The 25,429-nt window shown below is 42.4% G+C and overlaps 1 protein-coding gene across 1 annotated transcript in view; it reads left to right on the top strand.

Moving 5' to 3' along the window:
- Positions 1 to 2,470: 2,470 nt before the first annotated feature.
- The window catches only part of GEMIN8 (gem nuclear organelle associated protein 8), a 43,695-nt gene continuing 20,736 nt past the window's right edge, over positions 2,471 to 25,429 (top strand). Inside the window, exons 1-3 of the mRNA XM_030573213.1 lie at positions 2,471 to 2,557; positions 10,791 to 10,827; positions 13,685 to 14,132. Of these exons, the coding sequence (XP_030429073.1) occupies positions 10,825 to 10,827; positions 13,685 to 14,132 (451 nt within the window). The 5' untranslated portion in view covers positions 2,471 to 2,557; positions 10,791 to 10,824. The remainder of the gene's footprint in view (positions 2,558 to 10,790; positions 10,828 to 13,684; positions 14,133 to 25,429) is intronic.

Here is a 25,429-nt window from a genome sequence, read left to right as displayed (position 1 = left end):
ATCTTCTTACCCAAGGAAATTTCTGATGCTGATAAAGCAGGAGAAATTAATCATATACCATTCCCTATGATGTCCAGTAAGCATTAATGTGATCACCTAAACAATAATTCAGCAAGGCACTTAGTGCGGGCTTAACTTTAAGCACATCTCTATTTCAGAAAGTATTTAATCAAATTAAGAGCTTTATTCTGGTGACAAACGATTAGGAGATGTTTGTAAAGCATCTGCTATATCTGGGAGTGAAATTTCCAAATCTGGATGCTATAATCTATATGGAAATAACTTCAAAAGTAATTTACACTCTAAGAAGACTATAAATTATATACTACCTATGGTTCGTGCTAGATGTGAGTAGCTGACAATTACAACTCCTATATTAAAACTGAAACAGTTTATAATAGGAGATATACCTATCTCCTAGAACTGGAAGGGACCTTGATAGGTCATTGAGTCCAATCCCCTGCCTTCACTAGGCCAAGTACTGATTTTTGCCCCAGATCCCTAAGTAGTGCCTTAAGGATTGAACTCACAATCCTGGGTTTAGCAGACCAATGCTCAAACCACTGAGCTATCACATTCCAGTCAGTGAGATTACCAGTGTTCTGATATAAAACACTATTAAATTCACCTCTACCTCCATATAACAGTCCTTGGGAGCCAAAAAAACTTACCGCATTATAGGTGAAACCATGTTATATCGAACTTGCTTTGATCCGCCGGAGTGCACAGCTCCTCACTGTCAGAGTGCTGCTTTACTGCATTATATCTGAATTCGTATTCTATCGGGTCATGTTATATTGGGGTAGAGGTGTATACTACTACTAATAATAAATCTATTAAAACTTTAACAGTGAAGTAAAGCAACTAACTTGGTTATTTTTGTTTTTTAATTGTAAATATGTCTTCACATCACATTCCTAAATACACAATGTTAAATTAAATGAGCTTATTCAATGTTCCTTTCATGAGCTAACCACAAACATATATATAGATGCAAGCAGGGAACAGAGATAAGTCCTACAGAGGATGCGTTACCTAGCAACAAGCTAAACTGAGTTAGGTCTGGATCCAAAAAAGGCCTTTAAACTCCTAATTTCCTTTGAAATCAGTGAAAGTTAGGAGCTTTACTTTTGAGGATCTGGGCCTTAATGTCAAATTCAGGCTAAGGGAATGTTTTCTGATCAAAGCATGAAATGTTTATATGTAAGCAAAAGACAGCCATGAAAATATTCTGCCTGTCTTAAAGAATAATAATCAAATAGCTTGTTAATAAACTCTATAAAGCCACCCAGGATTGGTCAATAAGCAAATATTTCCCTGCACATTGGTTGTAGTATGGAGGCATTATCAGCAGCTCTGTAGGTAAACCTGTGTGTAGATTTTCACTTGATGTAGTTTCATATGTTATGGGACGAAAACAAATGTTTGTTACAAACGTTCTGACACCACAAACTCTTAGTACAGTTATCAGAGGGGTAGCCATGTTAGTCTGGATCTGTAAAAGCAGCAAAGAGTCCTGCGGCACTTTATAGACTAACAAGTTTTGAAGCATCCAACGAAGTGGGTAATCACCCACGAAAGCTCATGCTCCAAAACATCTGTTAGTCTACAAGGTGCCACAGGACTCTTTGCTGCTGAGTACAGATGTATGTTATGGCTTTCAAAGGAGCCTACGGGAGCTTAGTACCCAAATCCCTCTGAATGCCAATGAGATTTGATTGTCTAATACTTTTAGGCTCCTTCAAAAATCCCAGCCTTCATCGTTTGCAAAGTTGCTTGGAAGAGCATTCAGCAGCACCAGCGAGGCGAAACCGAGAGACCCCAATCTGAGTATATTTCAAGCACCCAGAACAAACTGGGTATGGGTGAATTACAACCCTGGAAGATGGGGGTGGGGCCTTCCAACTCCACTCCCTGACTGGGAGAACGGGGCGGGCAGGGGGCAGTCTCAGCCTTGTGAGGCGCCCAGGGCCTCTCTGGCGCTTGTTCTGTCTAGGGTGACCAGATGTCCTGATTTTATAGGGACAGTCCTGATTTTGGGGTCTCTTTTTTACATAGGTTCCTATTACCCCCCCACCCCATCCTGATTTTTCACGCTTGCTGTCTGGTCACCCGTCCCGTCACCAGACGGGGGCAGCTGGAAGGCACCAGCACCGCCCACTGGAAAGCAGCCTCGTGCAGAAAGGGGGGCTGGCTGGCGGGCTCCGCTCCCGCGGGGGAGGGGGGTGCCCCCGATCTCCTGGCTGCTGCAGACAGAGGCTGGGGCAGTCACTTGGGGAGGCCGCCTGGCGTCTTTCACCCCCAGCGGAAAAGCCCTGGACGCCCCCTGCCGGCCTCTCTCAGGCCGAGCCCCGCCCAGGCAGAGCGGCGGAGGCCAGGCGGGCAGGGGCGAGGGACGGAGGACGCTGCTTGCGGCGCCCGCTCTGCCCCGCCAGAGAGCGCCCCAGCCCCGGCGATCAGGAGCCGGCAAGCCCCGCCCCCGGGCCCCGCTTCCCGCCGCGCCAGGAAGGAAGGACGAGCGGGGCCTCGGCGCTGGTGCTGCCCGCGCGGACCCACAGTACGTGCCGCGGGCCCCGCTCCACGTGGGGTGCGGGCTGGGGAGCCCCCGGGTGAAAGCCCGCGCGGGGAAAGGGGGGCTGGCCCCAGGGCGAGGATCCAGACACCTGAGCCGGGTGGGGGGGAGAGCCCCTGTTCCCAGCCGTGGCAGCCCATGTACCTGAGCCCCTGGAAGAGGGGATTCCCCGGACCCGCCCCGGGGTGGTGAGGCAGTGGGGAGAAAACACAGAAATCCCCCCTCCCCCCCTCCTGGGAATTCAGCTGGTGAAAGGGGCTAGGGATACCCTGGAATACGGGGGAGACACCCCCCTCTCCAAAACCATCCTGTGACCTGGGGTGAACCGATGGCGTGGGGAGACCGCCCGCCTCCGTGTGAAATGAGGGAGGGGGGGAAGGACTCCCCTCCGCAAGCTCCTCTCCCTAAGCAAGGGGTGTTTGGGGAGGAAGAAAAAGACCCATTCTCACCCCCAGCTGATAACCGTGGCCCCATGCCGGGCTCCCAGTCGCAGGGTGGCTGTCTCAGCATTGTTCTGCAATTATTTTTATGACTGAGGCACTTAGGAGCACTAGTCATACACCAGGGCTTTGGGGTGTTAGGTGCTGTGCAAACATAGAGCACCAAACAGCCATACTTAGTAAGCTTAGAACTGCTTGTAGTTGGTGGCACGGGACCAGGATTCATCACTGAATTTGGTTCACTGGTTGGATCATTAGCTTCCCTGGCCAGAGTTGGGTACCGAGGGGCAGCACGACATGAACGCTGATCCATGCCCTCCGGTGCTAGGCACTGTACACAAACACACAATAGAGACAGGCCTTGCTCCAAAGAGTTTAAACTCTAAAACATGACACATTTCCTTCTCACATGCACACTGCTTCCTACCACTGACCTGCCAATGCCCCAAGGTAAGACAAAGACCCAAAATAAGGCATACCAGATAATTTATTGTTTACTATTGTAGGTGTTTTTTTAAATGTAGTTGAAATTGACCTTTCAGTTTTTCCAAATCCAAAGCATTTGTCCTGTCAGCCACTCAAATGCACCAGGTATCCTGCATTTCAAAGCAACAGCCTGTATTCTAAAATCTATATAGGACAGAGGTCCCCAAACTGTGAGGTCACCCTTCCAGGGGGCATGGAGAAACATTCAGGGAGGGCACGTGGGGCCCAGGCCATCCCCAATGGAGGGAGGGAGAGAGAGTGCTACCCAGCCCCGTTCCCAGCCACTGCCCCACCTGCAGCCCCGCTCCTGGCCACAGCTCCACTCCCGACTGTGGCCCCCTGCTCACAACACTGCCCCGCTCTCACCAGAGGCCCCAGCTGCAGCACTGGCCCCACATTTGGCCCCCTGACCATGCCTCCTGGGGGGGCAGGGAGGGATCAGGGACCACTGTTACAGGAGTAGGGCCCTAGGCTCTTGGGACCTGGTGAACTGTGACTTTACATGCTGCTGCATGATCTACTCTTCATGAAGTTTTGTACTGATTTAACTATTTCAGTATGTGTTTGTGAGGCAAGGGGTTGATTTTCTACCAAAAAAGTTAAATGAGTACAGGCTGTAGCCTGGTCACAGCTATACTATTATAACTTATTCCCTTTTCCTTACAGCAGTAAGCTGTACCTGCATAAGCACCAGTATACCAGTATAACTGCATGCATATTAGTTGGGTCTGTATCACACTAACTATGCTGGCTGGATAACAGCCAGGTCCTAACTGAGGCTAGGTCTACACTGAGGGGGAGGGTGTTGACCTAAGATACACAACTTTAGCTATGCGCTTCTGCCTCTCGCCACCGTGGAGTTCCAGAGTTGATGGCAGAGCGATCGGGGATTGATTTTATCGTGTCTACTCTAGATGTGATAAATCGATCCCTGATAGATCGATCACTACCTGCTGATCCGACAAGTAGTGTAGGCGTACCCTGAGTCTGGAAAGTCAACCAGAGAACATCTTTAATATTTGCCAATATTCACAAACAGGAATGTAGTCTACAGGCGTTTTTGTTAAAGGGATATATTGGTGCAATTAATTGGTTCTGTGTTGCACATCTACATTTCTACAAGAATTATAACTGGTCCATGTTTTATATTAAAATTAAGATAGGTAGCAATGCACAGTGGTAATTAATCAGTAGCTGAATGACAGAAAAGGCAGAATGGATTTTATTTAAACATCCTCCTGCCCCCAGATTTTCTAGAACTAGAAAGCTAAAATGATGATTTGAAAAATATAAGCTGTTGGTGCTACAGCATGGCTTTTTGTTCTCACCAAGTTCTTGGAATATGTACAAAACACTTACAACAATTTCAGTATTGGTTCAAGTCATTGGTCCATCTGTTCCTTTATCTGGCTGTCAGCATTACCAAATACTTAAAGATTTCCTGAAAAAAGGGGGGTGGAAATCATTCCTGACCCAAACAAATGAATGATGTATTCCCTGAAATAAAAGTTGTGATGACCTATTCAATAGTTGTCTTATTTTGCAGAGCTACAGAAGTTAATGTTGATAAGATTCTCCAGTCCTCTCTAATTTTATTGACTTCAATGACTTTCTTTGACAGTAAATTCCACAGATTGACTGTGGGATCTGTGAAGAAGCATTTTAATTTGTTCTAATTCCTCCCCCTCTTAATTATATCATGTTCTATGTTCTATTACTATGCAACTGTGTGAAAAGAAGTGACTGGCTAGCTCTTGCTATGCTCTGCCTAATTTTGAATAACTAAAAGTTCCCTCCATCCCTTTTATTGATTGATTGATAGATTGGCTAAACAGTCCTGTTTCTTCAGGTCTTGCCATACTGAGCACTAATACTTTTGTCGACTGTTTGTAGGCCTTTTCAAGCTGTGCAATATATTTCAAGTGTGGCTACCAAAACTGTGTACAATACTCCACCAGGGGGCTGTACTCTCATCACATTTTCAAAATACAGCATTCCTGGATCCAATCCTACAGGATGGTGATCCATCTCAACTTAACTTCAGTGGGACTGAGTGATGTACAACGCTTTGTGGGATCAGACCCATAGTCAATTATATCTTTCTTCTCACTGCTGCTTGCTCACTTCAAGTTTATATGTAGATGAGCATGTTTTGATGAATTGCAATACAAAAGTATTTAATATAAATGGGGAATTATTTTATGATTTGAAAGGCTAGGAAAGGAGATAATACAATGTATCCGAAATGGACTGTTTGTCCTGTGTACAGTGCCTAGACAATGGGGTCCTTATCCGTGGCTGGATTCCTAGATGCTGTGGTAATACAAACCGATAATTATGTGGCTGTAATAACAAAAGTGATGGGATGGGAACTTTGTGTGCCAAAGCCCTCCAAGCAACAGAACATTTTAATACACAAAAAGGGACCAAAGTATTCTTTGTCCATGCATTTTATTATTGCTGCCCTGCAGCCTCAAAATCTTTTACTTTAGGCTCCAATCCTGCCAGATGGTCTCTGCCAGCAACCGCTCTCCCCACCCCTATGTCCCTGCAATGAGCCACATTCAGTGATACTCCACATGGGAACCAGGGTTTGCCAACACAGATCATTTGGCAAGATTGGGGCCTTTTTTACTACCATGAGTAGTCCCATAGATTGGACTGTTCACCATAGTGTTAAGCACATGTGTAAGTGTTTGCAAGATCGGAGTCTTACCTTTAATGCCAGTATTGCAAAATTCTCCCCATCCAATTGCCTGGGGATAGTAATTTTTGTATGAAGAAGTAAATTTTTTCATCATCATTATGGTAAGTGCGGACAAGTAGATTTTTTGCCTGACTAATATATTTCATTGGTAATTTTACAATGGTGATTCATACCTTTTAGTAATTTTCTTCATTCAAAAGTTAAGTGGTATTCCCAGTGACATTAGATACTTTTGGATTGTGTAGCAACCTCTGTATTTTCATTTTTAGGAACTGAAAAAAGTAGAGCTAGAATGATTTTATTTTCTGCTTCTTGTGTGATTTTCATAACCTATTGAATTTACTTTTGAAGAGCCATTTTGCTTTTTGATTTCTTATTAATTATTTCTTCGTTGTTTGTATTGTAGTGGTAGCCAGTATAAGGACTTTCCTGTGTTAGGTGTTATATTTCTATAAGAGTTCATAAATAATTTATGAAAATTATTTTTTTCTGTTTTCTTAAGTGTATGTTTATTTCATGTTCAGTAAACTGATACATTTTAATGGATTTGCTAGGGCTTTTTCACCTCTCAGAAAGCTCTCTGTATGTCCTTCTGAATATGGTGTGTATTTTTAGTCAATTTGTTTAGGAAAAACAAAGTCTCTTTATGTTAAGTTGTGAACCTGATTTTTGTTTATCCTTAAGGCAGTTCAGAGAATGTTTTGGTATGAAAAAGTCATAGGCAGACACAGAATTCTAATGTATGTAGTTTTTCTAAACTACAGGCAGAAAATGAGAGAGGCAGATACAATACAGTTTACATTTTAAATGTGAGAAAGAGCCCTTTATATTTATTCCAGTGACCTTGACAGTACCCAGATGTGCACATGAAAGAAATGAAAACTACACACACACACACACACACACGATAGCACGTCACTGCAATGTTTCATTAGTGACCTCAGCTTTTTTTTTTTCTCCTGCCTGTCTTGGCAGGTGGGAAGTAAGACAATCAGTTCAGTCTCTTTGACAGTTTTGAACCTGATTCTGCTAACCTTTACTCAGATGAGTAGGCCCATTGACTGCATTGGGACTACTCATGTATGTAAGGACTGTTTGCAGAAGGGTTGATGAGTGAGGATTTGCATGTTTGAGCTCTGTCTCCACTATACAAAGGGTGACAGTTCAGCCTTTGTGCTGACTTGTGGTAGCTTCATGATTTGCATTTTTTTGATGATGTCAGGATGGACTGCATTCAAATCACTTCACTTAGCATTGCTGTCTTAAAGAGGTGAAAAGTTGCTGCTTGATCAAGAAAGTCATAAATAGGAGGCCAAATGCTGCTCCAACTGACACCCTGGGCAGCCCCAGTGGGAAGAATTCTACTCAGTTATACTGGTGTAATCTGGGATAACCCCAGAGAAGACAGTGGAGTTACTCCTGTTTTACATCAGTGTAACTGAAAGTATAATATGACCACTACTTGGGGTATGTCTACACTACGGGATTATTCCGATTTTACATAAACCAGTTTTGTAAAACAGATTGTATGAAGTCGAGTGCACACAGCCACACTAAGCACATTAATTCGGCGGTGTGCGTCCATGTACCGAGGCTAGCATCGATTTCAGAGTGTTGCACTGTGGGTAGCTATCCCATAGCTATCCCATAGTTCCCGCAGTCTCCCCTGCCCATTGGAATTCTGGGTTGAGATCCCAATGCAAAAACAGTGTTGCGGGTGATTCTGGGTAAATGTCATCACTCAGTCCTTCCTCTGGCAGAAAGCAATGGCAGACAATCATTTCACGCCCTTTTTCCCTGGATTGCCCTGGCAGACGCCATAGCATGGCAACCATGGAGCCTGTTTTGCCTTTTGTCACTGTCACTGTATGTGTACTGGATGCTGCTGACAGACGGGATATTGCAGTGCTACACAGCAGCATTCATTTGCCTTTGCAAGGTAGCAGAGACTGTTACCATCCCTATTGCATCGTCTGCCATTCCATTGTAAATTGGCAATGAGATGATGGTTATCAGTCGTTCTGTACCGTCTGCTGCTGTCATGGGTGCTCCTGGCTGGCCTCGCTGAGGTCGACCCGGAGCGCATGGACAAAAATGGGAATGACTCCCCTGGTCATTCCCTTCTTTATGTTTTGTCTAAAAATAGAGTCAGCCCTGCCTAGAATATGGGGCAAGTGTACTAGAGAACCAGAGAGCACAGTTGCTCTGTGTCAGAGCCCCAGAGATCCCGCAGAAATGATAAGCTGCATGCCATTCTAGGGGTCGCCCCTGCAACAACTCCACCCGTTGCTTCCCTCCTCCCCCAACCCTCCTGGGCTACCATGGCAGTGTCCCCCCATTTGTGTGATGAAGTAATAAGGAATGCAGGAATAAGAAACACTAACTTTTTAGTGAGATAAAATGAGAGGGAGGAAGCCTCCAGCTGCTATGATAGTCCAGGCAGGACATTAAATGGTGGAGGGGAGAGGAGCCCAGCATCCTGCTGCTATGATAGTCCAGGCAGTACAGAATCTTTTCTTTGCACATGAAAGGGGGAGGGGCTGATGGAGCTCAGCCTCCAGTTGCTATGATGAAGACGGTTACCAGCCGTTCTGTACCATCTGCCGGGCATGACTGGGAGTCATTCCTATTTTTACCCAGGCGCCCCCGGCCGACCTCACCGAGGCCAGCCAGGAGCACTCAAGGTCTGATGATGACAATGGTTAGCAGTCATATTGTACCGTCTGCCACCGGGAAGGGGATGCTGATGTTCAGTGCTGCAGCGCCCCATCTACCAGCAGCATGCAGTAGACATAGGGTGACATTGAAAAAAGGCGAGAAACTTTTTTTTTCCCTTTTTTTTCGGGGAGGAAAGGGTGTAAATTGACGACATATACCCTGAAACACCCGGGAAGATGTTTTTGACCCTTCAGGCATTGGGAGCTCAGCCAAGAATGCAAATGCTTTTCAGAGACTGTGGGACTTTGGGATAGCTGGAGTCCTAGTATCCCCTCCCTCCCTCCATGAGCGTCCATTTGATTCTTTGGCTTTCCGTTACGCTTGTCACACAGCACTGTGGTGTGGCCTCTGTCTATCATAGCCTAGAGATTTTTTCAAATGCTTTGTCATTTTGTCTTCTGTAATGGAGCTCTGATAGAATAGATTTGTCTCCCCACACAGCAATCAGATCCAGTATCTCCCGTACGGTCCATGCTGGAGCTCTTTTTGGATTTGGAACTGCATTGCTACCCATACTGATCAGAGTTCCACGCTGGGCAAACAGGAAATGAAATTCAAAAGTTTGCCGGGCTTTTCCTGTCTACCTGGCCATTGCATCCAAGTTCAGATTGCTTTCCAGAGCTGTCACAATGGTACACTGTGGGATACCGCCCGGAGGCCAATACCGTCGATTTGCGGCCATACTTACCCTAAACCGACATGGCAATACCGATTTCAGCGCTACTCCTCTCGTCGGGGAGAAGTACAGAAATCGGTTTAAAGAGCCCTTTATATCGATATAAAGGGCCTCGTTGTGTGGATGGGTGCAGGGTTAAATCAGTTTAACGCTGCTAAATTAGGTTTAAACACGTAGAATAGACCAGGCCTAAGTTTAGGAGTGTCAGTTAGTGGATTCTTTGGCCAACAGCCATTTTTTAAAAATGGTGTGTGGGGGGGTTAATCTTTGTATCATTCTCCTCTGCTGCCCCTGGTGTCCCTTCAAATGAGAGTTTCTGGGTGATGACACTATGTGGAATGGGTGGTTTGCTCTTTTAAAATCTTGGTATAATAAAATAGCTGTCCAATAGTAAGGGTATTTTTCAAAATTCCCTTAAGTGGTTCATGTTGGTAAATAACTTTGAAGATTAAAAGTGCAATGTACATGCTAGGTGATAGTAATTTTAAACTGCATCTTGTAATTGCAGATCTTTTGATGATCTGGTTCTTTCCCGTTTCCACTTCTGTAGTTAACCTCCCCTCCTCTTTCCATTCAAGTACGTGATCACCCTCTGAATTTGTCTGTTCTTCCTTTAGGTGAAGCAGTGTTGCAATCAGAGAAGCATAAAGTGGGAGAAGAGGAAATGGTTATGCAAACAATTGCAACATAGGATTAAAAATAAACAAAAACCTTACTACCTGAGTGAAATCAAAATGGTTTTAAAAATGCTTAAAATAAACATGTTTATAGGATTTCTTCCACAAACACTACTGAGGGATAAAGTCAAGTGTTTCTCATTTAAGGTCATTCCTTAATGTCATTAATTTTGAAGATACCTAGAAGTAGAGGAAGCCACTATTGTGCGGAAGATTAAAAAAAAACAACGGGGTAGTGAGACCAAGTTTATTTATATCTTCCTGCATTCTAAGCTGCGGGTAGTGGGGTGCCCTTTGATCTTCTTGAGCCTTCAATATTAATCTCAATATTTAAAAGTTCCTTACTGAAACTAATTAGAATAAATGAATAAGAGGTTTCAAGTATTCGCTGATTACTCAAAATCCCTCATCTGTTGACTTGACTCTTGTCTGTAGCTACCAGGGTTCACTAGAGATGCTTTCTGTGTTTTTAACTATCTTTTTATAAATTAAAAAACATTATTTTCTTTTCTAGTTTACGTTGATCATTGGAGAAAACTCCGCAGGTGATGGTAAGCATTCTTTACTTCCACGGTGTATCTGAGAGTATGAGCAATGCACACTTTGTGTGTTAACTGCATATACAAGCAAATTGTATTGAACCGTCAGCATATGTTTAAAAGAATTGTATTTTAAATTAGTTAAATTACATTCAAAGTAAAATTCATTTATTAAAAGTATCGTTTGATTGGCCTCCTCAGAGAAGAATCTAGAGACATATGACAGGAAAATAACAGAGAAATCTGCTGATCACTCCTCTTAGATTTATAGCTTTTATACGGTTGAGAAAAACTCCTCTATATTTCCATTTAGACAGCAGCTGAAAAAACACAGACATACAGCTGTATTCCATAGTTACACTTTAATGTGTTCCTTTTCCTTCTTCATCCCAATCTAAAACATCCCCTTAATTTTCTTTTTCAACAGATGGATTTTTAAAATTCAGTGAAAGATGAGGTTTTCTACGGTCACTTTTTTCCCTCTCCCAAACACAGAAGTATTTGGATAAGCACCAAAATCACAATTGTGTCTACATGAAGTGACCCTTTGTGTTCCTCTCCCCCTAAATTAACAACTAGGGCTAGTCAGATAGACAAATCACCCAGCTGTATTCCAAAGTTTTCAATGAGATCATTACCAAGGCCCATTTTAGAAACATTTTAGTTACAAAAAATACCTTCAGTTCTTTTTATTTTAAAAAGATATGTTGTTATCTTGGAGAATACTTAGAATATATGAAACTTTCTTTTTTTGCTGAGCTGTATATACTGCTCTGCTGATGTTCCCAAACTTGATTTTTAATTATTTCAGTGGGAAAAATTAAACAAAGTGTTCCAGAACTAACTCTGTGAAATGGGAGTTGCAATTTCTCAGACTTGACCACAGAATTTTCTGGTCTTGACTATACATTGAAGAACTAGAGTCAGGGTGATATTCTCATTTAATGAAAGCAAAGTAGAAACATTGAATATCCTGGTTTTTAGGAGTTCATAACAGTTATAAATAAATAAATACATCCTAACAACAGGGTCAGAGTCTCCTCTTACACCAGCGTAAATTGGAAATAAATCCTCTGAAGTCAGTGGAGTTTCACCAGCACAATAGAAGTGCATGAGGAGCATCTGGCCCATAAAGTCTTAGCCAAAAAGACACACATTTTGTTATGCATTTCCATAAAAATTAATTTAGTGGCTGTTTTTTAAATGGTGCCATAGATTTGCATAAACAGTGAGACACAGTCCCTGACCCAGTGTTTAAGTGAAATAAGAACAATAAAGTTTATTAGCTTGAGACTTTTTGTTCTTGCAACTACTTAAACATAACCTTAAAATTATGTTTTCAATGTTTTTAAGCCCCTTTTGGGGGAGAGGATGGGGCGGGCAAGAAGAGAGGTTGGTTTTGGGGCAGGGGTGGTAAGACTGTAGCTATGAAGCGTCACTAAACCAAATTCATTTATTTTTTTTTTAAATCGTTCTTAGTGATATAGGGTATTAATAATACAGGTAAGGAAAACACCTTTAAAGTACGATTTTTTATCTTGACAGTATCCCTGAAAAAGAAAAGATGACCTTCCACATTTAAGTCTAAAATAGTCCAAATGTGTGGCAAAAAAAAATAGATCAAGTAAAACTCTCCGTCCCCTGAGACACACACAATATCTAGACCAAGGAGATGCGTTATGGGAGGAACATCAGACTTTCTTGGCTTTTGTCCGTTTAAGACAGACACGTGTTGTTGCATCATGGGTATCTAAATGAATGAAGTGAGACCAACTTGTTTTTAAATCCAACATCACTTTCCATGCATCCAGAGCCCTTGCTTAGAAGCTCTACCACAAGGGCAGACAGTGGGCGAACACCACCCCAAGAATGATTTAGCTTTCCATTATCCCTGACCTTTCTCCAACACTACCCATGTGTAGCCCAATTAGTAGGGGAGGGGAACCTATTGCAATCTTTTTCTGTACAGAACTTACTGTACTATATAGGGTCTGCTGCACTCTTATAGAGTTATATTGCTAGAACAGAGCCGGGGTAAAGAGTTCTGTCAGGCAAACAAACATTTTTAAAAAGAGTTGTTGCTATTTTACAAGTTGTTACGTTTTATAACTGGAAAGAGATATTTTAGTTTACTTCAGTCAATGTACTTTATTAGCCGTTTTCAGATTGTAGCTGCTGATGAGTAAAGAGGTGAGATGTACAAGCAGCACAGCACTTTGCTAAGCGTGGTGGGCGGGGAGAGTTAATTGAGACCTTGACTAAGGTTTGATTGAGATGTGACTAAGTTGCCATCTGACCTCTACCATTTTGAAATCATTATTGCAAGAAGATGAGGTAAATGCATTACTAAATGAAGTAGGTGCCTTTATTTAATATAGAGGAATTTCAGATGCATTACCCTCTGCCTGTTAACATGAAGCTTGCGTATTTGTAGTATGTGGCTTATTGCACACACACTTTGAAGTAATCAACTCTCATTCAGCTCGCCTTTCACCTATGTAGTATATCAATTCACTTTAATTCATTTGTATTTGTAAGTGCTGAGTATTTATATCCACACAGGCTTGGTTTGAATTAGTACATTTCAACATTTTGCCCCAAAGGAGTGGCTTCCACTGTAATAACAGAGCTTTGGGGAAAAGCTTTGATGCAGTCATTCTCATTACTTTCTTCCTCGGTGACTAGTAGCGTGAGCAACATGATCTATTTTTGTATGTATAGTATGTTCACGCTTCAAGCACTTGTCATTTTTCCTCCAAAATACATGGGTTTTGTTACCATAGGAAGTAAAGCATTTGGAATGGAAAAGCTTTTCAATTCTAGGAGTTGTCTCAACACTGTGCCTCCACTCTGCTCTCACTTTTTTCAGGAGGACTCACTGCATGAAGACTCTCAGCCATGGTATAGTCAACAAGTATATGCAAGGTACTGGAAGCATTACAACCAAGCCATGCACTGGATGTACAAGCACAAAAACGCCTACCGGAAAGCCATGGAGTCCTTTTATCATCTGTCATGGTATCCATCCGAAACCTTTCCTACAAGCCGGTATTCGGATTGGGATGGAGGCAACCCATCAGATGCTGACAACTATTCTACCTACACTCCAAACAGCAGAGCGCGATACCCTTCCTGGCCCCAGCAATACCCAGGTGCCCATTGCAGTTCCGGAGTGAGCAAGGATATGGGTAGGGATTCTGAAATAGAGAAGGATTCTGAGTCTGAAGAGGAGATAGAATGTGACCTGACCAACATGGAGATCACAGAGGAGCTCCGCCAGTATTTTGCACAGACAGAGGCTCACAGGCAGGAGTTACGTAAGTTCAGGCATTATTTATATGATATACTTTCAATTTCGGGCTGTAATGACTATGTTTTTAATTAAACATTATGATGTTGCAATATAATACACAGGAGTAATCGGCACTAGAAGTAAATGAACCAGTGAAAATACTTGTGGTTTTTCTACATACAGAGAATGAGTATGAATGGTTTGGAGAGTAGAAGTAGCATGTATTTGTTCAGGAGAAAATGATTTGTTTAGAGCAATTCTGGGGGAAATTAAGGAATCTGTAGCATTAAGGTAGGTAGTGAAAATCTCCATCTTTTTCCTCAGCAGAACAGGTAATTCTCATATTTTAATTATAAACTTTTTTCTATAAAGATGATCCTTTGGGTTGTTTCCAACTTTCCATTACTCTGTCCCTACTATGCTCTGGTTTATCCTGCAAAATACCCAAGTGCTGAAAAATTTTTACATTGACAACCAATACTTCCTTTAAAAACAAAAAGATTTTTTTAACATTTCAAAATACTGAATCAACTGATGCTCATATTTTAAACTAAAGGTAAAGTCAGTTGAGTTTAAAAAAAAAGAATATGTCAATATTTTCAAAAATTTGGGCTTCTTAAGGTTAAATTTAGTAAAATCCTAGATTCCTGAGAGGTCCAGCCCAAAGGAAATTCCTAGCTATGTTGTTTAATGCTGGAGGAAGCTGCAATGTACTCTTTTAAGATGGAGTAGCCATTTGCTTTATTTTTCTTTGGCTCACCCAACAGTAAAAATTCCAAGACCTCTCTTCCCCCTTGCTACCCTTCAGTGTTGTGCAGGAAATATTTTTTTCTTTCACATTCAAAGCTTCAAGTGCAGCTCTGGGAAAATAGAAGGGGGCATATTAGCCAAAAAAATCAGTAGGGGACTTCTTGCAAGTCTCAGTCCTTAGAGATATCCAAGTCATCTTTATCTCTGTGAAATCCTTTAAAGAAAACAAAGTGTCTTGTTATGCTGATTTATAGTTTATTGCATAGACAAATAAACTTTACAGGCAAGTTTACAATCTGTTTTGAGGAAACAATGTGAAGAAAATCATTTTCCCCATGTTATTTGCATGGGAAATATTCAGCATAAATGCTTAATAGAATGAGCTTTCATTGTAATTCTGCTATCCTTTCTGGGCATTAAGGAGGGAGAGAGGAGGGAAAGAATTTAAAAAAAAATCTAATCAAGCAAGTAGGAATTTTTTGTAAATTACATTCTGCTGTTTAAATCCTTAAAGTCGAGAATATCTGGAATGCTGAAACACACAGGCTTAAGTGTACACATTCAATCAATAGCAAAATCAGAAAGGCTAAGAACACGGTGAGTTATGCCTAGCAAGGAATATAAATCACAATAAGAAGCGGTTCTTTAAAGATATTAGGAGCAAGAGAAAGACAAAGGAAAATGTAGGTCCTCTACTTAGCCAGGGAAAGCGAGCTAATAACTGATGACATCAGGAAGACTGAGGTGTTTAATGCCTATTTTACTTCAGTCTTCATTAAAAAGGTTATTAGTGACAAAATACTCAACACAATTCACATTAACAACAAGAGAGAAGGAACGCAAGCTACATTAGATAAAGAGGAGGTTAAAAAATGTTTATGTAAGTTAGATGTTTTCAAGTTGGCAGGGCCTGATAAAAATTTATCCTAGGATACTTAAGGAACTAGCTGAAGCAGTCTCAGAACCATTAAGGATGGGAAGCATATTACCTATTTTAAAAAAGTGAAACAAAGAGGACCTGGGGAGTTATATAGCAGTTAGTCTAACTTCAGTACCTGGAAAGATTCAAGAACAAATTATTAAACAATCAGTAGCCAGCATGGATTTGGGAGAAACAAAGCATGCCAAGCCAACCTAATTTCCTTCTTTGACAGGGTTACTGGCATAGTGGATGGAGGTGGTGGGGGAGCAGTAGATGTGTAAGTTAAGTAAAGGGGTTAATCTTGATCTTAGAAAGGCTTTTAACACAATCATGACATTCTCATAAGAAAATTAGGGAAATGTAAATCTAAATGAAATGGCTGAGGTGGGTGCACAACTGGCTGAAAGACTGTACTCAAAGAGGAGATAGTGGTGCACTGTCAAACTGGGAGGGTGTATCTACTGGAGTTCTGTAGGGGGTCAGACCTGGGTTCAGTACTATTACATATTTTCATTAATGACTTAGCTAATGGAGTGAGTATGCTTATAAAATTTGTGAATGATGCCAAACTGGGAGGGGCTGAAAGCACTTTGAAGGACAAAATTAGAATTCAAAAGAACTTTGACAAATAAGAGAATTGGTCTGAAATCAACAAGATGAAATTCAGTAAAGACAAATGCAACCTATACTACATTTAGGAAAGCAAAATCAAATGGACAACTACAAAATGGGGAATAACTGGCTAGTAGTACTGCTGAAAAGAATTTGGGGATTATATTGTTTCACAAATTGAATATGAGTCAATAGTGTAATGCAGTTGCGAAAAAGGCTAATATTATTCTGGGATGTATTAACAGGAGTGTCGTGTACGGCACAGGAGGTAAATGTGCTGCTCTGCTTGTCACTGGTGAGGCTTCAGCAGAGTACTGTGTCCAATTCTGGGCACCATACTTTAGGAAACCTGGACAAATCGGATAGAGTCCAGAAGAGAGCCAGAAAAATGAGAAATACAACCTATGAGGAAAAGTTTCAAAAAATTGGGGATGATTAGTTTTGAGAAAAGAAGACTTGGGGAGTGGGCAGGGTACCTGATAAGAGGACAGTGATCAATTGTTCTCCAGGTAACAAACCTTGTGAATAAGGAGGGAAGCAGTAGATGTGATATATTTTGACTTTAGTAAGACTTTTGCTACTGTCTCACATGACCTCATAAACAAATTAGGGAAATACAGAGATGGAGCTACTATAAGGTGAGTGCATAACTCGTTGGAAAACTGTTCCCAGAGAGTAGTTATCAGTGGTTCACAGTCAAGCTGGAAGGGAAAGTAGGGTCCTGCTGGGATCAGTTCTGGATCCAGTTCTGTTCAATATCGTTGTCAATGGTATAGATAATGGCATAGAGAATACACTTACAAAGTTTGCGGATGATACCAAGCTTGGAGGGGTTGCAAGTGCTTTGGATGATAGGATTAAAATTAAAATGATCTGGACAAACTGGAGAAATGGTCTGAAATAAATAGGAATAAATTCAGTAAGGACAAATGCAAACTGCTCCACTGAGGAAAGAGCAACCAGTTGCACACATACAAAATTGGAAGGAGTACTGCAGGAAGTGATATTGGAGTCATAGTGGGGATTACATGAGTAATATGAGTCAACGATGTTACACTGTTGCAAAATAAAGCAAGCGTCATTCCCAGATTTATTAGCACATTGTTGTAAGCAAGACACAGAAGTAATTCTTCTGCTCTACTCTGCTGATTAGGCCTCAATTGGAATATTGTGTCCAGTTCTGGACGCAACATTTCAGGAAATATGTGGACAAATTGGAGAAAATCCAGAGAAGAGCAACAAAAATGATTATAAAGGTCTAGAAAACATAATTTATGAGGGAAGATTGAAAAAAATGTGTTTGTTTATTCTGGAGAAGAAAAGACTGAGAGGGGACATAAAAGGTTGTTACAAGTGGAGGGAGAAAAATTGTTCTCCTTAATGTCTGAGGATAGAACAAGAAGCAATGGGCTTAAATAGCAGCGAGGGCAGTTTAGGTTGGACATTAGGAAAAACTTCACTTCCAGTCCTATGTTTTTGTGATTCTGTGTAATACACTGCTCAAGGAAAATAGCATAAAAGCAACATAAAGAAACTCAGCTTAGCACACAATGTGCAACCTGTACTCGTGTGAGGAGTTCTGTGGCAGAGACAGGCCTCTGTCCACTGCTGGAAATCTTAATCTGAAGATAGAGAATACACTTCGAGAACTACAGTTAAGACAATTTAGAAATGAAGGATGTTTTCGTTTTTTGTTTTTTTTTCCCTCCATGGTGGGTATTTGAGGATTGTCATGATTAAGACAAAGGCCTGGTGCTCAGGAGATCTGGGGTCAGTTATTGGCTCTGCCACAGACTTTGCTGTGTGACCTTGAGCAAGTTATTTAACATCTCTGTGCCTCAGTTATAAGAGGGAGGAAGGCCTCTTAGTGAAGGCCCATAGCTCTGAGTTGGGACACTAGGGCTTCTGTTCCTGGCTGTAGCACAGATTTATTGGGACACCTTGGTGAGACACTGAGGTCTTGATTGTGCTCTCACACTAGTTTTGACAGGTGTAATTCCATTCAGTTCAGTTCAGTGGAGTTATTCTTGATTTACCATGGGGAAAGTGAAAGCAGAATCAGGCTCTTCTGTGTGCCTCAGCTTCCTCATCTGTAAATCGCAGATAATGATGATTACTTGCTTCGTAGAAATATTGAGGCTAAATTAATAAAGTACTATATGTTTATAAATTGCCCCCACAGCCTCAGAGGAAAGATGTTATTTAAGTGCAAACTTTTATTATTAATTCACAAAATACACCATCTGCACGTTCAGGAATAACTCTGCTTCTGACCAATAAATAAATAAATAAAATAGATTTTTATACATTCTGTTGGAGTTGCTCAAAAAAAGGACGTAGCTAAGCAGAAGGAGGGGAAAATACTATGTTCTCTACTGTGTGCTGTAAAAGAGTAGTGGTGAGCTCTGTTGAGACCCTGTGGACAGTGAAAGATACAGTGCTGCTATGTTTAATTAGATAGAGCTATAGATTTTCCTGAGTACTGTTTTTAAGCCAAATGAAATTTATAGAGGGTTCATGAAGCTGAACTCTGTCATGACACTATCTTGTTCTCTCTTTCATACTTGAAGCTGTATTGATCCTCAAGGAAAGGTAGATGAGGCAGATAAAAGTGATCACATTATCTGCCTTGTATGTATCTTCTGTCAGGTATTTTTCTCTTTGTAATACATCACAGCCAGACTTGGTTCTGGCCTGGTAGCCCAGTGACCATGGAGGGGGCTCAAGTTCAATATCTTGTCATTAATTATTTGTATCTGCCATAAGAGTCCATAGTGCTACACACAACAATGTGTGCTGAACAATTAACTAATCTACACCCCAAGAAATTAACAATCCAATAATACAAGTGAAAATAAACTGATATAATATAAATCAGAATAAACAGACATGGTCTTTTATGGGTGTTGAGGGAAGCATGCTTTACAGAGAAGTTAGGGATTTAGACTTTTCTTTTGAATGATTATAGTGCAAGAACTTGATGTATGTTAATTGGGATTTTATTCCAGACATACGATATTGGATGGGACACAGAAAGTCATGGAGTCAGGAGTAGGCAAAGAAGACAAATGGGGCAGTGAGGAGAGGCCACTGGGTGGAGATTAAGGAACATGGGATAATGCTGGTGAGAAAGGTGAATAGACAAATTTATCTCCATCCTCCATCCAGATAGCTGCTGCTATCTCATTGATTGTTATTATAGTTACATACAAAAACACATTACAAGAATGTTATTTATTACAGTTTCAAGTACTCAAAAGTTACTAACTACTGTACAACGGTAACTCCACCTCTTTGTGTGTATGCATTATGGCGATCTTTATTCTGTGATCACATACTGTTTTTCACCAGGATCCTGCCTCATTTAGTGCAAAGAATGAGTTAAACTTAAACCCATTTTATTTTAAAAGCATCCTTCTTTAATGGCTGATCTACAGACCTTTGAAGTTAACAGAAAGGTTCTCACCGACTTCAGTAGAGAGGATCTTGTAGACCACAGGGTGTGGGAGGAATGTAAGAAGAGCTGAAATGTAGGCAAGGATGGAGATGTGCAGTGAGGACAGGGTGAAGGTGAGGACAGGGTGTTTGAATATTATATGAACAGAGGGATAAAAATTCAAGGGATGGGGGATGAAATGTCAGAATGATGGGAGAGGATGATGACTGGAGGTGCAGTATTTTGGAAAGACAGGGAAAGTGAATAATAACAAGGTGGGAGAAGAAAAAGTGGCAGTTAAAGTAGATAGGCTATGTTTGATCCAATACTTCTGTTAGTCTATAAGGTACCACAGGACTCTTTGTCGCTTTAATCAATGAAGGCTCCTAAATCTACTTATATCCCAATACACTCATATATGTCAAGACTAGTTAGCCACAATACTATTCTTTATAGCCATATGTCCATGAAAGGAAAAAAAGAAAATAACAGAGCTTGTTTTTAAGATGTTATGCTTTTTTTCTCCTCCCAGGAATCACTGCCAATTTCAAGAACCTATAGGCTACTAAAGTCTTTTTGTGTTCTGGCAGTGTGCATTGCAGTGGCTCTTAACTTTGACACTAAAGCCTTTGAAACTGGCAAACTGAATCTCACTGCCTGATTGAACACTTCAGGAGGGACAGAGTTTTTTCTTTGCAAAGGCCTCTCTTTTAAAACACCTCCTTTTCTTTCCTTGAGTTCTGCTTGAGTGCTCTGCAGCTCTTCATATTCTCTTTGTGATCACATAATCAATATGTATGTTACAGCTGAGGTGTATGTTCCTAGACTACGCCGAACTAATTCTGTGAGCAAAATTTAACTGACATAATTTCACAAATCAGTTACATTATCACACTAATCACATACTGTATTTACAGTATTAACACAGCTGTGCTGTTAACCTACTTCACACTGTCCTTCGCTATACCCATTACTTGCCCACTCATCTCTATCCAGCAATGAGTTATAAGAAAACTTCCTTTCAATACATTCAGAATTTTTGTAGTGATTTAATTATTTTACTTTTTAAATTATTATGATGATTAAATGATTATTATTTTATTGGACTATGCTGACTGTTGTGTTTGGTTCCCTGTGGACCTGGTAATTCCATTAATTCAGTGGTCACCAACCAGTCGATTGTGATTGACTGGTCAATCCTAGAGGATCTTCCAGTCGATCGCCATCGCCAATGGTGTATCGTGACTGCCTCTAAGGCAGGCTCCCTGCCTGCCCTGGCCCCACACCGCTCCCGGAAGCAGTCAACACAGCCCCAGGACGGGGGGGAGGGGGGTCTCCCTCTGCGTGCTGCTCTTTTCTGCAAGCATTGCCCCCACAGCTCCCATTGGCTGGGGATGAGGAGCTGTGGCCAATGGGAGCTGCGGGGGCGGTGCTTGCAGAGAGAGACTGCACGCAGAGCCACATGCCCCCCGCTCCCTTCCAAGGACCGCAGAGGTGCTCTGGCCCCTTCTGGGAGCAGCGTGGGGCCAAGGTAGGCAGGGTGCCTGAATTAGTGGCAGCCATGCTGTGCCACCCACCAGGAGCCATCAGAGGTAAGTGCTGCCTGGCGGGAGGCCCCACCCCAACCCCCAGTCCTGAGCCCCCTCCCAGAGCCAGCACCCCGAATCTCTTCCTGCACCCCAAAACATCTCCTGCATCCCAACCCCCAGCCCTGAGTTCCCTCCTGGAGCCAGCACCCCATATCCCCTCCTGCACCCTTCCCCAGCCCAGACCTCCCTCCTGGAGCCAGCACCCTGTACCCCATCCTGCACCCCAACACTCTGCCTCAGCCCAGAGCCCCTTCCTGCACCTAAACTCCCTCCCAGAACCTGCACCTTTCACTCCTTCCTGAATTCCAACACTCTGCCCCAGGCTCAGCCTAGAGCCCTCTCCCACACTGTGAACCCGTTGGCCCCAGCCCGGATCCTGCACCATCTCCCAAACCTCAACCCCTTACCCCAGCCCAGTGAAAGTGAGTGAAGGTGGGGGAGAGGGAATGACGGGGGGTATGGAGTGAGCGAGGTGGGGCTTTGGGCAAGAGGCAGGGCCTTGGGGAAGGAGTGGGTAGATCCTGGGTTGCTCTTAAATTAAAAAAGTGATCTTAGGCGTAAAAAGATTGGAGACCACTGCATTAATCTAACCTGCAGGTGACGTTTTGTGGTTGCATGTCTTCCCTCAGGCTACTGAGAGAAAAACATGAAGTCATTTTTCCGGATTATTGCACATGTCAGATGTGTAGTGTACTAATACCAAATTGTCAAGAATACTGGATGTAAAGGACAAAATACATTACACTGGCCTTTTTAAGTTTTCAAAGAACATGTTTTAAGAATTAAAATAACATAAAAGCATACAATAACATAAAAGTAGTTTGTCAGGACTTGCATTTCAGCAAATTTTCTCGGTGCACATATTTTCCATTTCACACTTTTAAACCTAGTCTTTAAAACATTACTCACCTTTTAGATTTTTCTTACGTACCATTTTTCTCTTCGCTTTTTTTTTTTTTTTTAAATAAAAGGGAAAATATTGTAGTGCTATAATGCAAGGCTAATAATGGAATTAACAATGCACAGACTGCTGTACCACAATAATAAAATGGCAATGGGGTAGTTTCCTGTATTTAAAAACAAAGAAAAGCAGAGGAAATTACAGTCATGCCAGTTAATTATTGAAGCATCGCAGTCTGTGCATTGTTATTGCTATGCCTAGCTTTTTCCATTAGAACTCCAGTTTTGAATGGCTACATGTACACGTCCTCTCTCCAATTTACCAAAACTCGTCCAAATACAATGTTTCAGACATGGTTTCTAGCCAGAGGAAGCCTTTAAAGGAAAAGTTTTGGAGTGATCAAATTAGATGGTTGTTACACATGAGAATTTGAAACTTAAGAGGTTTGCAAATTCATACTCTCTTCCCCCTCCCCTTCATCTTGAAAAAATCAGTTTGTTTCTTTGTTTCGTCTCAGTGAAGATTACTGCCTTTGGCTGTTTTGTAAAGATTGGTGGATTAAATTGGGAATTTTTCAGTATGCTATTTTTAATTTATGTAAATATCACCAAGTTTATAATTTTTTTTTTAAATTTAAACAGGTTAGTGTGTGTTTCTTTGGAACCATATAATCTTCCAAATAGAATCGTAAGACTGTAAGGGACCTCAGGAGGTCTTGTAGTCCAATCCCCTGCACTCATGACAGGACTAAGTATCAAACAGATCACTAAGATAGGTTTGTTTGCTACCATTATTTCTCCCCAAAGTACAGTAATTTTTCCTCCCCATTCTTCAGCTGCACTCTTTCCCACCAGAGGTCCTAGCAGTTTCTTGGTTTTGGTTGCCAGTATCTTTTCCTCTTCTCTCCCACTGCTCACAGTGTCAGAACAGGGTGGCTGGTGGCAGAATCGTCATCCCACATGCACTCCCTTCATACATGTCCTCTTGATTTCAGTGGCTCTGCCAGCACTGCTGCCACTTGAATCGTCAGCATCCTCTTCCCAGTACTTGAATCACTGCAGATTCTTCCGTTGGAGATAGCACCTCTGAGATCGGACTGTCTCCTGAAGACCAAGGAAATGACTCTAGTATACACACCCCTTTGTGAGCTGCATGGAGAGGTGGGGAAGCAGCTGTCGTTCATTGCTGTATCCCAGGTCTTGAGGCACTACATTTCCCAGCAGCAGCAGCCCTGTAGCAATGGAGGCTCTCCATAGGCTCTAGGAATTTGATTATGATGATGTTTCCTATAGCAGTAGAATCTTCACCTGCCTTACCTTTGCTGATAAAATTCTTTGGTACAGCGTTCAGGACCCTGCATGAGGAGGCAGACAACAGAAGAATTCCCTTCCCCATGCAGGGAGGCAGTGGCAGAATTTTCACCTCCCCAACATGTACTTTTGTCTTGAAATATAGCTATAATTGTGCACTTCCAGAATCTAGAGTTAGGTTCATTTGAGGGGTGATAGAGGCAGATGGATGGACATGCCCTCGTATCAGTAATTTCACAAAGGACAGTTAGTCTTTAGTTCTTAGAGTATGTGGGAACACGGATGATCCTTGAAGACTAGATGGTAAATTAAAAAAAAAAATAGCATGCAGTTATCCTTTGGAAAAGCCCTTCAGTCTTGTATTCTTCAGAGATAGTTTAAGCATATAAAAATATATTGCTTTTCTGCATGGGGATGTGAATTTCATAATGATGCAACACAGCTTGCAAACCCTGAAGACTGCACTGTTTAGCTGCTGCTGCTATAAGAATAATAGCTAATTTAAAGGAGGCACTGGAAGGCTTAGGACAGGGGTCGGCAACCTACGGCACGCATGCCAAAGGTGGCATGCAAGCCGATTTTTCATGGCACGCGGGGCGGGTGGAACTGTTCAGCCCGCCGCTCTGGGGTTCCCGCTGCTGGCAGCAGGCTGAGACCCCAGCTGGCAGGAGCCGGTGGTGGAATCCCCAGATTGGCGGCGGGCTGAGCAGCTCAGCCCGCCGCCACTCTGGGGTTCCCGCTGCTGGCCCCTTACCAGCCGGGGCCCACTCAGCACTCGCTGCTGGGCTGGGGGAAGGAACCCCAGGCTGGCAGCAGGCTGAGAGCCCAACTGGCAGGAGCTGGTGGTGGAAACCCCAGAGCGGTGGCAGACAGCCCGCTGCTGCTCTGGGGTTCTGGCCCCTTGCCTGCCGGGGTCTCTGCAGCCCTACTCACCTTGCTTCCAGTTGGAGTTCCAGCGCAGGCCCCCTGCCAGATAGGGTCCAGGCTTCCGGCCCTGCTCAGCCCTACCCGCCGCCAGCTCCACTCACCTCAGCTGCCGATCTGGGGTTCCAGCCGCTGACCTTCTGCCAGCTGGTTATCAACTGATCACTCAGAAGCCTGTGTGCAGCTTAAAGTATCTAAATAGGTGCCACCAGACACTGGAAAACTCAGCAAGGAAAAGCAAGGATCACACTAAACTAATAAGATCTGCATTTTAATTTAATTTTAAATAAAGCTTCTGAAACATGTTGAAAACCTTGTTTACTTTACATATAATGGTAGTTTGGTTATATATTATAGACTTATAGAGAGACCTTCTAAAAAACATTCAAATGTATTACTGGCACTCTAAGCCTTAAATTAGAGTATATACATGAAGACTCGGCACACCGCTGCTGAAAGGTTGCCGACCCCTGGCTTAGGATATTAATAATGGAACTTGGCTTTCATCCCTGGGTTTCAAATACAGCCTGAGCTTCACATCACTTGTTGACTTTTCAGTGGCTAGCATGTAGGAAGTGTGGTTTGGTGGTTAAAACCCAGAGTCAGGAGATGTGATCTCTATTACTTTCTCTGCCTTAGGGTTGCTGTGCAGCCTTGGCTGAGACACTTAATCTAATGCTGAGGTGCTGTGCATCTGCAGATCCTATTGAGTCCAGTCGAAATTGAGGATGTTCAGCGTATCTGAAAATCTGTCCGTGCTTTACTATGGAGATAGGTATCTATCTTTAGGAACCTGCATTTGAAAATGTTGGCCTTAATCTTTCTGTGTCTCAGTTTTCCATCTGCAGTTCATTGCCTCTTTTTCAGCTCGCTACCAG

This window comes from Gopherus evgoodei, chromosome 1 (genome assembly GCF_007399415.2).
Source record: "Gopherus evgoodei ecotype Sinaloan lineage chromosome 1, rGopEvg1_v1.p, whole genome shotgun sequence".
Classification (NCBI taxonomy): Eukaryota; Metazoa; Chordata; order Testudines; family Testudinidae; genus Gopherus; species Gopherus evgoodei.
The sequence above is the reverse complement of the archived record's forward strand: the minus strand, read 5'-3'. Positions and strand labels throughout refer to the sequence as shown.